This window comes from Magnolia sinica, chromosome 8, assembly GCF_029962835.1.
Source record: "Magnolia sinica isolate HGM2019 chromosome 8, MsV1, whole genome shotgun sequence".
Classification (NCBI taxonomy): Eukaryota; Viridiplantae; Streptophyta; class Magnoliopsida; order Magnoliales; family Magnoliaceae; genus Magnolia; species Magnolia sinica.
Window position 1 is genome coordinate 17,710,861 of NC_080580.1, and position 16,345 is coordinate 17,727,205.

At 38.6% G+C, this 16,345-nt stretch overlaps 1 protein-coding gene across 5 annotated transcripts in view; it reads left to right on the forward strand.

The window, feature by feature from the left end:
* Positions 1-5,616: 5,616 nt before the first annotated feature.
* Positions 5,617-16,345, forward strand: part of LOC131253015 (probable sulfate transporter 4.2) — a 63,820-nt gene continuing 53,091 nt past the window's right edge. For 3 of the 5 annotated variants that reach the window (XR_009174789.1, XR_009174790.1, XM_058253835.1), the window contains exons 1-4: positions 5,617-5,959; positions 8,769-8,817; positions 8,918-9,119; positions 10,141-10,309. Coding sequence is in view for 3 of the 5 variants with exons in the window: in XM_058253835.1 (XP_058109818.1) it covers positions 5,660-5,959; positions 8,769-8,817; positions 8,918-9,119; positions 10,141-10,309 (720 nt within the window). In the remaining 2 variants the exon portion in view is untranslated. The remainder of the gene's footprint in view (positions 5,960-8,768; positions 8,818-8,917; positions 9,120-10,140; positions 10,310-16,345) is intronic. The other 2 variants (XM_058253838.1, XM_058253836.1) reach the window with 2 other exon arrangements.

The following is a 16,345-nucleotide window of genomic DNA, read 5'->3' on the forward strand; positions in this document are numbered from 1 at the left end:
ATGAAAGTTCTCTCTCTGTTTTTCTCTTGCAGGAGCTTTGCTTGGCCATTTTTGGCAAAGAGAATGAGCACACCTTAGCTGAGAGATGGACAGTTGGGACTGCATGATCGGACCGATCGTGAGCCGTCCATTTGATCCCATCATGGCCCCACCTCTCAGACGCCATCCATGTGCAGTGCATTGAACGGTCGCACGTTATCTTATCTATCCATTTACCAAAGCCCAAGAGCCTATACGGTTTTGTTAAGCGGACCCATGTGAAAAGAATGAACGGCTTGGATGGCTTGGAAAATGGCCATGGTGGGCCACCTAGGAGCTTAAAGATCGCCCCGTTCATCCTCTTTTTGGCGGGAAGCATCCGCTTCTTCATTTGTTTGAAAAGAGCTCGGTCAAAGGTTGTTTGACCAAGCCTATCATTCCAGTGAATGCCGTGTGCACTTGCACGGGGTGTGCATGCACTTCGTGAGGGGGCCCATCATGGTGGGTGTGACAAATCTGTTCCGTCCATTTTTCTTGGGACCCGGGAATAGGGGTCCCGGCCTATTTTGGTGCGGGGCCGAGGCCCAAGTGGGCCATATCACACATTTTAGGCCCTATTTGGCCCAATATACACTGATCCAATGGCTGGATCGATCTAAGGACGGGTTTCAATTGTTAAATGGGGCTTTGTAGTGAAATGACAGTTTGGTTGGTTGCTAGTTAACCCTCAAGGGTTGTTAGTAGATGCCTTGCCCCTATCACGACTTAGGTAGATTGATCTATAAGTTTAACTTGAGGCGTTCGTTTAGTTTTTACCTCACTGTCTGGTGTCGGGTTAAGCTTGGCTCCTATTGATCCTGATAGAAGGCTTCGATGTTAGCTGGAAGTCCTTTCCTGTACATGCCAGAATTTTAAGTCACCTAGCATTTTAGTCTTGTTTGATGCAGGTTTTAAGATAAGGTAACACCCGTGTACCAAAGGTACGGGGTGTTACATGTGTTCTACTTGAAATATAGATGGAGCTGATTTTCATGCTCTTGGCGTAACATGGGGTAAATTATCTAATGGCTGGGGTGGATTTTACATAAACACTATGGTGGGGCCATCCCAAGCTAGCAACTCCTCTCCCACTTTAATTAACTTTTCCATACGCATCATTTATTAACGTTAATTAGCATTTAATTTAGATTGCTAGTTGGACGGTCTAACTAGTTGTGTGTGAGCATTTCTCTCTCTCTCTATATATATTGTGGTCTTCCCCTTTTGTGGCCATCCTCATGAATTGAATTTACACCCCTCCTATAGAAAGTTCGCTTGGTCTAAGTCCATCTATCACTTTCTTCCTTCTGGAAAAGGATAGAGGGTAGAAAACAAGCAAATCCCCATATTAAAGAACAGGGATCAATTACTCGCCATTAGGGCCCTTTTAGGAGCCAGGATTCAGAACTCCCTAGATTTGAAATCCTTCTATTGTGTTTGGCACCCTAGATTGGAATAAACTTTAATTCAAAAGTAGCTATGCATGGTATATTTACAAAGGTTTGAATTGAATTACTAAATCAACTTTAATATCTTTAATTAGTGAACATATGTAATGTTTGACCTAATTGTTGTAGTAAGCTTGTTGAAATATATACTTTGCCCGAAAATGATGAAATTCCAAGTCTCCGATGGGCCACAAGCACAAGATCATGTCCAAGTGACTAACCAACGATTGTTAACCGATGATTTACATGGACAATGTTTGGATGGTGCTAATCATCATATTAAAGTAATTATAGTGATGTAATTGATATTCTAGGTTTTTTGAGATATCATTAGTGGGTCATGTGCCCAGTAACTAAATAGTCTAGTGACACACATGTTACACATGCAACTCTTGAAATGACTTTAAATGTAATCCAAGCTTTCGCTGCTTATTTCAAACCATCTCTTTGAGAGGATTTGAAACCCCCTGCATTTGAAACCCCTAGTTACTTTATGGTGCCAAACAACAAAGAGATTTAAAATCCCCTCAAATCCCCCCAAATCTATGATGCCAAACGACTCCTTATAAGCTAAATAACTAAATGGAGGCCATAAAAGATTTATTTGAGGATGATATTTCCGCCTCGAGTTTATCCAAGTGGTAATAACCCTACAAAGGATTTGCATGGCATATTGATATCATGGTCAGCTGTAGGAATGTCTCAAAGGTGTAACTTTCCATGAGATACTATTTTACATGGTATGGCCCATTTAAGTTGTGGTTCTACATTATTTTGTTAACTCCTCTACTGTGATTTTTGAGAAATTGTTGGTTGCAGTAGATTTGTCACTCGAATTTCTATATGGCTGAAGAATAAAGGCCTGTTTGGATTTGCATATAAGGGTGTATAGTATTGTATTAACGGTGAATTTTTACATTATACAATGTTTGAATAGGAGTTGACGTCCGTGGGTTACCATGCGCGCGAATACATCAGCATCTCAAAATTTTCAAACGACGGTAGTGTAATTTCAGACGGCACTGCATCGTGTAGTTCGGTGTAGTCATTGCGTTGTATTTTCGTCAGACATCGTAGCTATCTCTTTGAACATTTTCTATATATGGAAAATGGAAATATCCTATACTAGCATCGCCCCGTATTATCTCCATTCCATTGCATGTGGGCGTTAACCTTCTCCGTTTTTTCTGCAAAGGTTTGAGGTTCGTTATACAGTTGAATCTTTCCTCGAGCTCTTGGAAGGGACAGAGTAGAGATTCAGTGAGTTAGATCGGATGCCTATGATCGCCTTTCAGATCGGGTGGAGCCCACTTTCCTGCGATCACCTTTCGGAGGAAGTTCTTGCGTTGGTACGGGTGGGACCCACTTTCATGTTTATGAATGATTCGATTCGTCCATCGGTTCTGTGAGTTCATTTTAGGACATGTTGCCGTTTTAGATGCCATCCATACCGTTAATAGCATCATTCCTATTGGGATGAACTAAATATAATTCAATGTTAGCATAAACCAAAACTTTCGTGGCCCCATCGTAATTTCAACTGTGGATGTCGAATTTTCCTGGATTACACATACAAAGCTTTTGAGACGGTTCAATTTTGGCAACATGTACTAAAATTCAATCACAAAATGGATGGACGGGTAGGATTATTCACAAACATGACAGTGGGCCCTACTGGGGTTCCTACTTTGAGAACTTAAAAATAGCCACCATCGTACAAGTGCTATCAATATTATACGTATAGACAATACGTAGCCCTAATATGTCGTATCCAAACATTGATCTGAACAAGAATTTGTATACTTGCCTAAACAATACCTTTTATCCAAACATTGATTCATGACATGTTGATTTGGATGTATTCTGAAATTGATAGAACGTATACATGAACAGTAATTGGATATAATACAATACACCCTTTAGGCGAATCCAAATAGGCCCTTAGTGTATATCATGTATTTGGCACAATTAACCACCATTGCTTTTGTCTATAAAACATACGGTAGATAGAATAATATCCATAAAACCTTATAGATGGGAATATGTAAAGGGCATAGAAGGGTGGATGCCATTGACTCCAATGTTAGAACTCAATTAGGTGGGCCTTATTGATCAACGTTCTAGATTGATCTGATTGTTGGACTATATGATCGAGTAAATTAGCGGACCCCACTTCAATGTGATTTACGCATTGTCTGCGTAAGAATGCGTAAGGGGTGGAGTGTTATAGCTTGATACGCAAGGCAATTTGTATACAATTAGGGGTGTGGAGATGTGGGGAGAGATTTGTGATGAGATTCAAACTCTCTACACCCCAGCCAATATATATTAAGAGCTAGGTCCCCGATCCTACACCACAAGACAGAAAGCAAAGTCCCGTTGATTTTTCTTTTATAAAAGTGTTAAGTAAAGGAAGATCTAAGCGTCATATCTCTAGTATTTTGGTGTTCTACTCCTTCATCTATAGCATTTTAATTAGGTAAGTCATTTAAACCCTAAATCTCTATGTTCTATGTACAGGCCAATCTCTGGGATTTCCACATCCAGATTATATAACATCCAATAGAAACAATGTATTGTCGAATGAAAACTCCTATCCTGAGTTCTTCGTTGCTTCAAATGATAACCTCTGCATGCATGCTCTTTGTAAAAAGAAGAGATATGTTTGTGTATTACAATCAGTAGACCCACATGTATATTATTATACAATGGTCGTTTTCAAGTGGACATAGCCTTCCTGGCAAAGATTTATAATGATTTGATTGCTCTAAAATATACTTATTGCTTGTAGCTTTTATTTAAAAAGAAGCAAATTAGTTAGTGAACCCCACACCAGCGACATTACTTGTATGAACGTGGAACATGGTGGAGAGGTCCAAAGGTCATCGAGCCTACCATGGTTGGAACGATGGAAAGAAGATCACAATTGTAGATCCGATCACTTGACGAGATCATTTTAAGGCATGTGCCAAAAAACGAGTCATATAAAAAGTTCAAGTGGACCACGTTACAAATAGTAGTGAAGACTAGTTTTCACCGTTAGAACATTCCTAGGACCCACCATGATATTTTTTTCTCTATCCAATCTATTCATAATGTCTCACAAACATGGATAAAGAGAAAAAATGAATATCGAATCCATTCAAAACTTTCCTGAGAAAACTTCAATGGTAGACGTTCAATCTCCCATTGCCTTTTCTATTTTGGTCTACTAGGTATTTGGACATGTTTTATTTTTGAGTTCAACCCTTAAAACGAACTCGTGAAACTGACGAACGGTTTGGATATAGAAAATACCTCATGGTGGGGCCACGGAACTTGGTGACGTCAACACACACCCAGGTCGCTGAATCCGCTTCCCATCCAAACATGAAATAACTAATACTTTTCAACACACGCATTCAAAACGTTGGTCAATTTTAGCGTTCGCTGACAGGGAAAAAGCTTTTCTTAATCCATTCATAGTTTTCATACAATTTTGGCCCGCATAATGAGTGGAATGGACCGTCCTGATTGAGCCACGACATCCTCACAGTGGGTCCTACCCGTTGAACGGATCAGATGTCCTGTACAAATGTCACGCGTGTAAACCATGCAAACCTCCCAAGTTCATTCCCGCGAACGTGCAGCAAATTAAGGGGGAGGAAAAACGAGAATTGGCTTCAACAAATATATAGGAGAACTCTGGCGTGACTCCACCTGCTTCTTGGGCGAACGACTTCATGTGCGTGGCATCTGCACCGTCCATCAGGTGATCCACTTAATGTTTGGCATTGATGCCGAACATCACACCGAGCCAAAACTCAGGTGGGCCTCGACATAGTAAACAGTGTAAAATCATGCCTACAACCTTGTGTGGCCCAGTTGAGTTTTCGGACAGGGTGATTTTTGGAACATCCCTTCATCCTGTTGATTTCCCTAGTACGAACGGATTGGATGGCATATATAACCACGGTGGGACCTTAATTCGACAATGATGGCCACCACATTCCAACTCTCCCCTACGGTGTGGCCCACTTGAGTTCCAGACCGACCTGATTTCTTGGATCCAAGTTGAAAAATGAGGTAGATAACCTGATGGATGGAGAGGATCTTATGCAGATTATCCCACTCGGTTAATGGTACGAACGCCCCTTCAAATAAAAATTCCAGGGATTGATTTGTAAGCGCACGATTGGCTGGGGGTGGTGCGCATGGAGATAACGTATGCCACGTCGAGCTCTCCAAACCTCTCTGCAGCTGCCGCTGCCACCATGCCTAATCGGCAAGTGAAGGTAATCCCATTCCAACACCCTTCCTCGTCTTCTCCTTCCTCCTCTCTTTCCGTCTCTTGGACCGACAGATGGCGGTCGAGTTTGAAGCGGATGACGTGGACGGACTGGATCGAGCTCTTTTTACCTTGCTTCCGTTGGATCCGGACCTACAGATGGCGGGAATACCTTCAGGTCGATCTCATGGCAGGCCTCACCGTTGGGATTATGCTCGTTCCCCAGGTTATTTTCGTCTTTTCACTCTCCCTCGCGCGCTCTCTCTCTCTCGTTCCTGAATTCTTGGAATTTTGGGGAGATTTTTAATTTTTCCAATTTGATTTGATTTGATTTTTTTTTTTTTTTTTTTCTTCTGTTGCAGTTTTGGGTTTTGGGTTTTGAGATGGGTTGGTAGTGTAAATCGTTTTTTTTTTCTTCTTCTTTCTTTCTGTTTTTTTTTTTGTATGGATTTAGATTCTTATATGGTTTAGAATGTAGTTTGAATGATCTTCATGATGTTTTGGGCCCATCTCCTGTGATCAGAGCCGTTTATCTGGTAGGCCTACATGTGGATGGCCTGGACCAAGAGAAATTTGATTTGGATGGCCGTCTTTATTTCTAGGGAAATGCCCATGTTGCGTGCTCAGCGTGCACTATACACCTCTCTTGTTGCGAAAATGGCTTTTGAAAATTTGGATCTTGAATTGCTTGCTAGATTTCCAACAATGTGTTTAAATGGTTGGAGATATGCGTGCCTGATTTCTCAGTGGTGCACTACTTTTAATCATTTGTTTGTAGGTCATCATATATGGGTTAGTTATCCATCTCGGCACTTTTGAAATGAACGGTTGTGATCATAAGAAGGATGGGCCCCATGTAAGTTGGAGGCCACAGAGTATGACTGAGGCCCACTTGGATCGAAGTGACTGAAATCACGGATAACTTGGCCTCTGCATTTTCTGTTCTGAATTGCCCGATCTGGATTATGGGTCATTTGTGATCCAAATCACTGTTCTAAATTATGGTTCTATACTCTTACTATCAATGAAGTTGTGATGCAAATTTATATTTACAATTTAGAGATTTATACTTTTATTTTATTCAGTTATAATATGATACTATGCATGTAGGATTTACAAAGATAACATTCATCATTTCATATATAAACTGTAAAATGAGTTAATATATAAAACTATATTGCATATGCTTAGGGTATGTATTGGGGCGACACAGATGATGCTACCCATAGCATACAAGATACAACATACTTGTTCCCCTACCATGTAACAAAGTGAACCATGGTCCAGGTTACCTTGGTTTGGATAATCCAGTTGCGTGGAATCTCGTGGAATACGCTAGTTATGCATCTAGGGCTGTCAATGGTATGGGTTTGGGTTGGGTCCTATAGTACCCATAACCTAGCTAATTGGGTTTGGGTCTTGCCGGTTCCGAGTCTCTTTAGGTTGGGTTTGGTTCTTGAATGCCTGGACCTGGATCTAGTAGGGATCAAGTTTAAATAGCTATGCTATGTAGCGTAGCTTAGCCTTAATGCTACGTAGCTCGCGTGTAGCCTATGCTACATGATAATTTGTATATACTACACGCTATATAGACTACGCTCACACTATTTAGCTCACATTACAAGTTATTTTTTTTCACGACAACATTAAAATCAATTAAATATATATATATATTTTTTTGAAGGCACAGGGTGTCCCCACCTCTTTTTGAAGTGAGACTAATCCATGCGGATACACGTAATCACCCACAACCACATGTATCGGGTAAAGCCAAGGAGGGGAATCGAACCCTCACCTGTAGGGAGCAAACCTACGGTGAAGACCATTCGCCCAAACCTCTTTGGGTTAAAATCAATTAATGTTTTCAATGTTTTGTTATGTTTTTCTATTTTCAATAAAAAATAGTTAATCTTTTCAATGCTTTTATTAAAATAATATAAGTAACAATTTTAAAATTAGTTAATCCCTTTCCTATTACTTTAGGTTGCGCTTGGTTGCACCAAATATCATGAAAATTTATTATTAATCAGCTTTATTTGGTGCAAAATATCATGAAATTGGTGCAACCAAGTGCAACCTTGATTAAAAATCTGCAAGTAGCATGCAACTAAGCTACATCTTATGTAGCTTATGCCTCATGCTTTAGAGGGGTGAACACTACGCTACACACTATTTGCTATTTAAAATATTGCCCATCGGGTTTTGATCTAGGTTTCAAGTTGGGTTTGGAACAAATAAGAGCATTTAGATGGCTGGGCCCACCCAATGGATGGATTAGATCACTCACACATGCCAATTTGATGTGAATGGTGTGTAAATTGGCCCTCTTACATATATGGGGCTTAGGAAACCTCATTTTGTTGCTTAAAATCATCAATATATCTAATATATATAATTTTATTATTTAAATATATATAAATTTGCTATAAAAAACCAATTGAACCTGACTAGGCCCGATTTTTAACTGGGTCCAAAAGGTAAGACCTAAACCTGACCTGGATTCTCAATGGGTCCTAAAGATGGGACCGGAACCCATTAAAAATTGGGTCGGGTTCCATCAGGAACCCCTGTTTCCGGGTACCCAATGACAGCTCTCTATGCATCTGAGGGTTTACGAAATGAGCATTTGTGATCATAAAAAGGATGGGTCCCATTCAAGGTGGAGGCCTCTGCAAAGTAGGACTGAGGCCCACTGTGGTGGCTGGTGCGGCCAAACTGAATTGGTGGGCTGTTGCATCCAAACTGGATGATCGCCTGAAAATTAATGGTCAGAACAAGGATGGACAAATGTCTACGCTCAACTGACAAAAGTCAATGAATGCGTTTTTTTAACCATGTCCCATCTGAGATGAGGCCCACTGGATGAACAGTTCCCATGATTTTACCATCTATGTTGGAGATTGAGGCAGGCTATCTTTCTTTTCTGTATCATGTATAGGTTTTACTTCTATATAATTTAGTTCTTTTACTAAATTCTTTGAGCGCTTTAGTGACCTTTTCGACCTTTTTGGTTGAATTTGATTGTGAATCTTCAGTCCATGTCGTACGCAAAGTTAGCTGGACTTCATCCAATTTATGGGCTTTGTGAGTGTACATCACACTTCAATTTCTTCTTGTTTTTTCTAACTTTTTTGCTGAATTATATTTCAGATTGCTAAAGACTGCTGTATTTTTTCATATACAGATTCGGGTTTTATTCCTATATTTATGTATGCTATATTCGGGTCATCACGTCAGCTCGCAATTGGTCCAGTGGCGTTGGTGTCTCTCTTGGTTTCTAATGTCTTGGGTAGCATCGTTGATTCTTCCGATGAGTTGTACACAGAGCTTGCAATTTTGTTGGCTCTTATGGTTGGGATCATGGAATGTGTGATGGGGCTGTTGAGGTATGAAACTATTTTCCTCTTTGGATGCTCTTGGAAAATTGGCTTTTCCCACACAATTGGACTCCTCCCAGTGATGCAAAACTAGTGATCAGCAGAGCATTTTGAAATGGATTCAGCATATAAGTATAATAAATAGTCAATAGAGAAGATAAAATTAAGTTCTAACAGTAGAGTGAGGTTTTGTGGGTTTCTTTGCTTGCCTCCAGCAACTACCCTGCATTTGGCAGACATCTAGGACCATCAAAACTGTTCATCTGGTGGGCTACCATGTAGACATGCCATAGCCCTAGTCGGTGATTTGACAATTATGGTCATCTTCTCAGTGCAATTTCCACTCAATTGAATGTGGACCCTTGATCATTTTTTTATTTGACTTCTTGAGTGTCCATTCGTGGTTCACTAATGCAATGTCAAAGATAGCTCCTTTGATGTACATTTTGAATGATGGGCTAATAGCCCCTCAATGTGGTGGCCCAGCAGATTGACAGTTCTGATTGCCTTAGAAGTGGACCACCTAATATGGAGGAGAGACTGGAGACAAGCAAGTGTTCATCTTGAAAGACGATCATGAGGCTCTGGTAAACCTCTATCAAAATTACTGCAAATACCGTGGTTCAAATCAAAGTTTGAGCTTCTTTGAAAACCCAGAATGGTCATCCAGAAACACTATTGAAATAAAAGTAAAGAACAGTCCCTAATGTACAGTACGACATGGTTCCAGGGAAAAACTATAAATCAATAACATAGTGTAAATCCTTTCAAATATACATCATGAAGCTTGGTATGAATAGCATGTTGAGAAATTTGGAGTTGTATACTGCTCTCCCTGTATTGCTATCCATGTCTTGGCATCATAGCTCATCTTGGAAAATAGTTATTCAAAAGCTGCTATGACTTTCTCTTCTGGGAGAAATTTATATGCATGGATGGTTGTCAGTGCTTCAGTAGAGCCCTTGATTTGCATATTGTTCTCATCATCAGCTTTTATCTTCAACTTGTTGACTCTTACCCTTCTCTACAGGCTTGGATGGCTTATCCGTTTCATCAGCCGTTCGGTAATTTCTGGATTCACCACTTCTTCAGCCATTGTAATTGCCTTATCTCAAGCTAAGTACTTCTTGGGATACAGTATAGAAAGAAGCAGCAAGATCATACCACTTATAAAGAGTATAATCGCTGGGGCTTCTAAGGTATTCTTTTGAATGTGCAAATCATCATTATTATTTATTTCTTTATAAATTCAAAGTTTCGATGACTTCATAACTTTTGCACAGTTTGAACTTTTTGTAACTGATTTGGTGGAGTTTTTGTTAATCCAACCCAATGAGCTGGGACAAGATGACGACGACGATGGCGGCGGTATCCTAACTCATAATCTCAATGCCTTGTTAACTTCACTGGGTGCATATCTGAACAAATTCAATAACTTAACGGAGATTTTATTAAGAACAGTTCCGAGATGGCTTAACTATTTACAAGCTAAAAAGGAAAGGAACAATCTTTTAGCCCTTTGATGCTTGAGGCCCATTCAACAACAAGGCCCATTACCCTCAACATGACCCTCTCCAGTCCCCACATTGTTGCTTGTATTTCTAAAACACCTCCCATTCCTTTCCTCCCACATCACCCAAAGGACCGCCAATAAGCTAAGCCTCCATATAGCCTTGTCCCACTTCCTAAATCCAATGCTATGCGAAGCCAATAGAAGATTGCCAACTGAACTTGGCATAACCTGGGAGGTGTTAAAGCTCCTTATAAATCCACTCCATACCCGATGCACAAACAGACACTAAGCAAAAAGATGGTTGACTGATGCAACATTTTTCCATATACAAAAGGCAAATATTGGGAATCACCATTTCTTGTTTATAAAGATTATCCATAGTGAAAATCCTTGCCCTCCTGACTAACCACCTGAAAGCTGTGATCTTTGGAGGGGCCCCATAGGACCACACACACTGCGTTTGCTCGGACATGCCGCCCCTCCTTGCTTCAGGAGCGCACAGTATCAGGATCTGACAGAAAATAACTCTGGTTTCTCCTTACACCACACCATCCTATGCTGTTCCCTAATCACTGGGTTGCACAAATAGATGTGATCAAGCTGTTGCACTATCTCCTCGGTCTCTTACTCATAAAATTGCGGCATGGGGGAGACTACACAATGGTATCTCCACAAACGGTGAAGCATTGCATCACTGGAATATTACGAGCAGTAGATAGCTCGGCCATTCTCGAAAACATAGTTTGCAATGGTGCTTCACCGACCCAAGTGTCCTCCCAAAATTGAATCTTCTCCCTATTCCCAAGGGTAAAACCAATCCCTTCAAAAAATTTCGATGCGCTGAGGCAGTAGGATTTTTCGTATATGTAATTGATGATAGAGTTGTTTATCAGTCGTCTATCCACTTTGGATGTGTTTAGACCAATGTTTTAAATATCGACGATATCGGCCGATATATCCCGTGATATATCTTTTATCCCACCTATGCAATACAAAACACACAGGTAGTGCCGATATATTCCACATGCTCGATCCAGTAAGTATTTTCAATTTCCCTTTTTTTTTTTTTTTGAAATTACATTAAATCACTATCAAATGGTTACAAATCCATTGGTTCTTCATGTTTTGAATGAAAAATCATGGAGTTGGAGTTTGATTTCGATATCAATAGGTTTTTCACATCCTCTATGTTTTTTTCAAAAATTTCCTTCAACCAACTGTCAATTGAGACTAAGTTCAAAGTATTTAGGAGTATTTGATGAAATGATCATCACATACACTCTAATTTCAAAATTTGAGTGTAGGTGGTCCGTTTTGGAGAAACTTGGAGTATTTGATGAAATGATCATCACATACACTCTAATTTCAAAATTTGAGTGTAGGTGGTCCGATTTGGAGAAAACTGGGAAATTTTTAAAAATTTCCTAAATTCTCCCAAATTGCTTGCAATGTTGCACTCCAAACATCAAATCAAGCACGTATGAGGGCTGATTTACTGATTTTTTAAGTCATTGTCAATTTCAAAAATAAAATAAAATAATTTTTAATTAAACATTAATAAAAAATATTAAAATATTATTATTTTTCGAAAATTTCCTTGAACCAGCTATCAATTGTGACTAATTACGAAGTATTTAGGAGTGTTTGATGAAATGATTATCACATACACTCTAAATGTTATGCATTTAATTTGAATATAGTTGCATTTAGTTTAGACAGTGCATAACTTACGACCCTATACAAATGAAACTTATCATTTGCTCTTCTTTTTTGAGATGTTATGACTTAAAAGTGTGTATTAAGGTCTTTTTTAACAATCCCTGAAGTTTCGTTGAAAAATTCAACCATTCTCCCAATGTTTCCTCACGTTTCCCAAAAAGTGCGATAAATTATCCAATACAAACAATATATCCTGTGCGATAACCGATACATATTTGTTTCTCAAGGATGCGATATGTAACATGATACTGATATTTCGAACACTGGTTTAGACCATTTTGTTGGAACTCGCAAATTACAATGCCTTGTTACTTTAACTAGATACATATTATAGCAAGTCCACTTGTACATTTCGATGGTCTTCATTCCTAGGATTTTCATATATGTACTTGATGGTAGAGTTATTTGTCATTTGTATATGCACTTTTATTTGATGTGCCTATGCCATTCTGTGGCATGACCCTGTCTTGTAGTTGAATATTCTATTCCCCGATGTGTAGGTTTTGATATCCTTATTAGCTAACTCGTTTTTCACCTTGCATGCTAGGTTGTTGGGGGTGAGGGAATTGGGGCAGGGATTTGTGAAATCCGTGGATTTCAAATCTCCCCAATTCGTCTTTTGTTGGGGATTGGCCAAATTCGTGGATTTCCCAAATCCAAGCCTCCATAAATCCATGGATTTGGGGCAAATCCAAATCCCCCTAAAAACTAAAGACTTGGAAAATCCTCAGAATGAAATACTCTTATAAAAGCAAAAAAGTAATTCCGTTGCAACAAATGCTTTACCACTCCAATAAATGCTCCCCAAATCCATGAATTTGCAGTTTGATCACCAAACAATGGACTTTGGAATTTGCCAAATCCAAATCCAATGCAAAACCTTGAATTTGACACATTCATGGATTTACCAAATTCATGTTCTCATTTCCTTGATCCCAAACATGCCCTAAAGGAAAATTTATTGTCTTTAGGCTCCAATTCGAAGCTTCACCTGTAATTTTGCCAAGAATTATTCGAAATGCCCTTTAACTTGACTTATTTATGCTTCCTACTAGTTCCATATCTAATTCTTTTTTTTTTCCTCAGTCTTTTTTATGGTCAAATATGTTGTCCTTAGTGTTCGTAGTATCAGTTTCGTTACAAGTATCTCCTGCTGAGGATACTGAAACATGTATCAATATTGCTGAAACCTGAAAATGTGTCACTGACTGAGGGAAACATTAAGGAAACATGGGGAAAACGGTGGGATTTTTTAGTGAAACTTCAGGAGATGCTAAAATACACATATTTGCATATTTAGGAATTAAAAAAGTTACAAAAAAGAACCATACAAAATAAAATTTACATTTCATAGGGGCCTAAAGCATGCATTGTCATATCTTTCGGAAAAGAAGCATATGTTATCGCAAAAAATCACTGCAATGGTAACCAAATTGAGTTTATTTCATACCAATAGTATCATTAGAAACACAATAATTACTTAAAATTGTTTCTAAATCAAAGAAAAAGTCATACATCCATGCATGTCTATTCATCCATCTATACATCCATACGTACATACATTAATATATCCATCCATAGGTACATGCATCCAACATCCATACACACATTGATGCACCCATCCATGTACACAAATATGCATCCATCCATCCATGCAAACATACGTACATACATACATACATATATACATACGTGATCCATCCATCCATCAGACGATCCCTCGAACCATCCATCCATCAATCCAACCATTCACCCATGCATACATTAATACGTCCATCCATGTCTATCCATCCATCCATACACACTAATACATCCATCCATGTCTATCCATCCATCCATACATGCTAATACATCCATCCATGCATGCATACAAAAATGCATCCATGATCCATCTATACATGCACCTTGTCCATCCATTACACATCCATTCATCCATCTATCAATGCACACATCTAGACATACATATAATATATATCCCATCCATACATGCATACATAATTATGAAATAAAATAATTACTTTTTAAAAGTAGACAAATTTTTTTTTTTCTCATAATTTTTGAAATTCTAAAAGATAATATTTTTATTAAAAATTGCAAGTTTACAACACATCACTCACCAACATTCATCCATGTATAGAAAAAATTAATACGTTTTTCATGAAATGGTATCATTGTTTTTTTTTTTTTTTTTTTTTTTTTTTTTTTGCATTTTCAAAATTTTAAGTAATTAATTTTTCTTTAAAAAAAAATGGAAGAGTGGTTGAAATCCACTCCCCAACCAGATCCTTGAAAAAAATAAAAATCCTAAAAAAACCTAATTTTCTTTTGTGTTGATTTTTATTTTTTTTTCGCAGTATTTATGCACGTTTTCCTGATTCTTGATTTTCCTCAAAATTAGGGATTTAATTTACAAAAACTGGAGAGGAGTGGTCGAAATCTACTCCCCAACCAGATCCCTGATTAAAAAAAAAATTAAAAAAATCAAATCGTCTATTTTTATTTATTTATTTATTTATTTTTGCAATTCCAGCCCACCAAGCTTCTGATCTGCTTTTTCTCCCCGAAATTGAAGATTCAATCCACATGTTATGGAGATAAGGTGCTGAAATCCCCCTTCGGTGATGTTATAGATAACATCGCTGAAACATGGAACACTGGTTGTCGTACAATTGATCAACAAGCACGTTTGTTTTGTAATTTAGATACTCTTCACTCAGATCCCTCATCTTTTCTGTTTCTGTTCATATCCTTCATGAATGCATAGGTTGATTTCTTTGCTTTTTCTGAAAGTGACAATGACAATTGACATGGTTCTCTTTGGAGTAATAATCTAATGCTAGTCCCTTAATTTTTGGATATGGTATTATGTTTCTATTGATCAAGAAAGTTGTGCAATTAGTGAAAGGGAGGAACTGAATATCTATGGAGGCCCACGCAATTTATCATAGAGATATAAATACATTTGCGCAGTTTTCGTTTCAGATTTCACTCCTTTAGTGCAAGCCATAGGATTATTCTTAGTTGCTAAAGGAGAAGAAGCTCAGAAACAATGTGTCTGATCATCCACAATGGTGAGGAAAAATCCCTCGTCCATCTTGGCATGTAGAGGTAGTTCCCTTATACAGTAAAAAACTCCGTGTCTAGAAAAATAAATTTCTAAACCTTTAACAGCTTCAACTACTATAGTTGTAGCCTCAACAGAAGTGTTTTGGCTGCATAAATGATTCACCTCTTCTTTAATTAGTGTGGGATACGCTGCCTATAACCAAGCAATAAGGACACATGTATTCAGTTTCCAAGAGATGTGAAACAACACCTGTTAGAAATTAAAAAAAAAGGCAAGCAATGCACTGAATGCTTGGATGATAAGAAGTCATGATTACTATTGTTATTTTGAGTGCCAAATCACAATGACAATGAACTTAAGATAAAGGTTCTGTTGAAGTGATAAAGTCCCTTGATATACATTGATACACCACACTCTGACAGCTTAAGCTTTTGGAGTGAATGGTTGTTTGACATGGTATCAGAGCGGAAGGTCCTATGTTCGAATCTCGAGAGCAGCAAATATGCCTCGCTAATATATTATTCTCCCACGGAGGGTCAGGAAAATCAGGTCCGGCCCAGGGACTGGGAAATTAAGCCCGGCCTATTTATGGTGTGAGTGTCCCTCCACCTTCGTCAATATGTTTCCGTGTGGAGTTCCCACCTCGCACGTGCGGGGGGGTGTTGAAGTGATAAAGTCCCTTGATATACATTGATACACCACACTCTGACAGCTTAAGCTTTTGGAGTAAATGGTTGTTTGACAGGTTTTGTAAAGATATCTGCAATTTATCCATCAGATTAAATATAGGGGAAACTTAATCAGAGAACCTTCTCATGAACAAAGTCATTGTCTATCTCGGTATGCTTGGTACGAGCTTGATACTGGGTTAGCCGACATCGCCATGGCACCTTTGTTATCACAATCAAGAGAAAAGTTTGCTCCGATGGAAGTGCC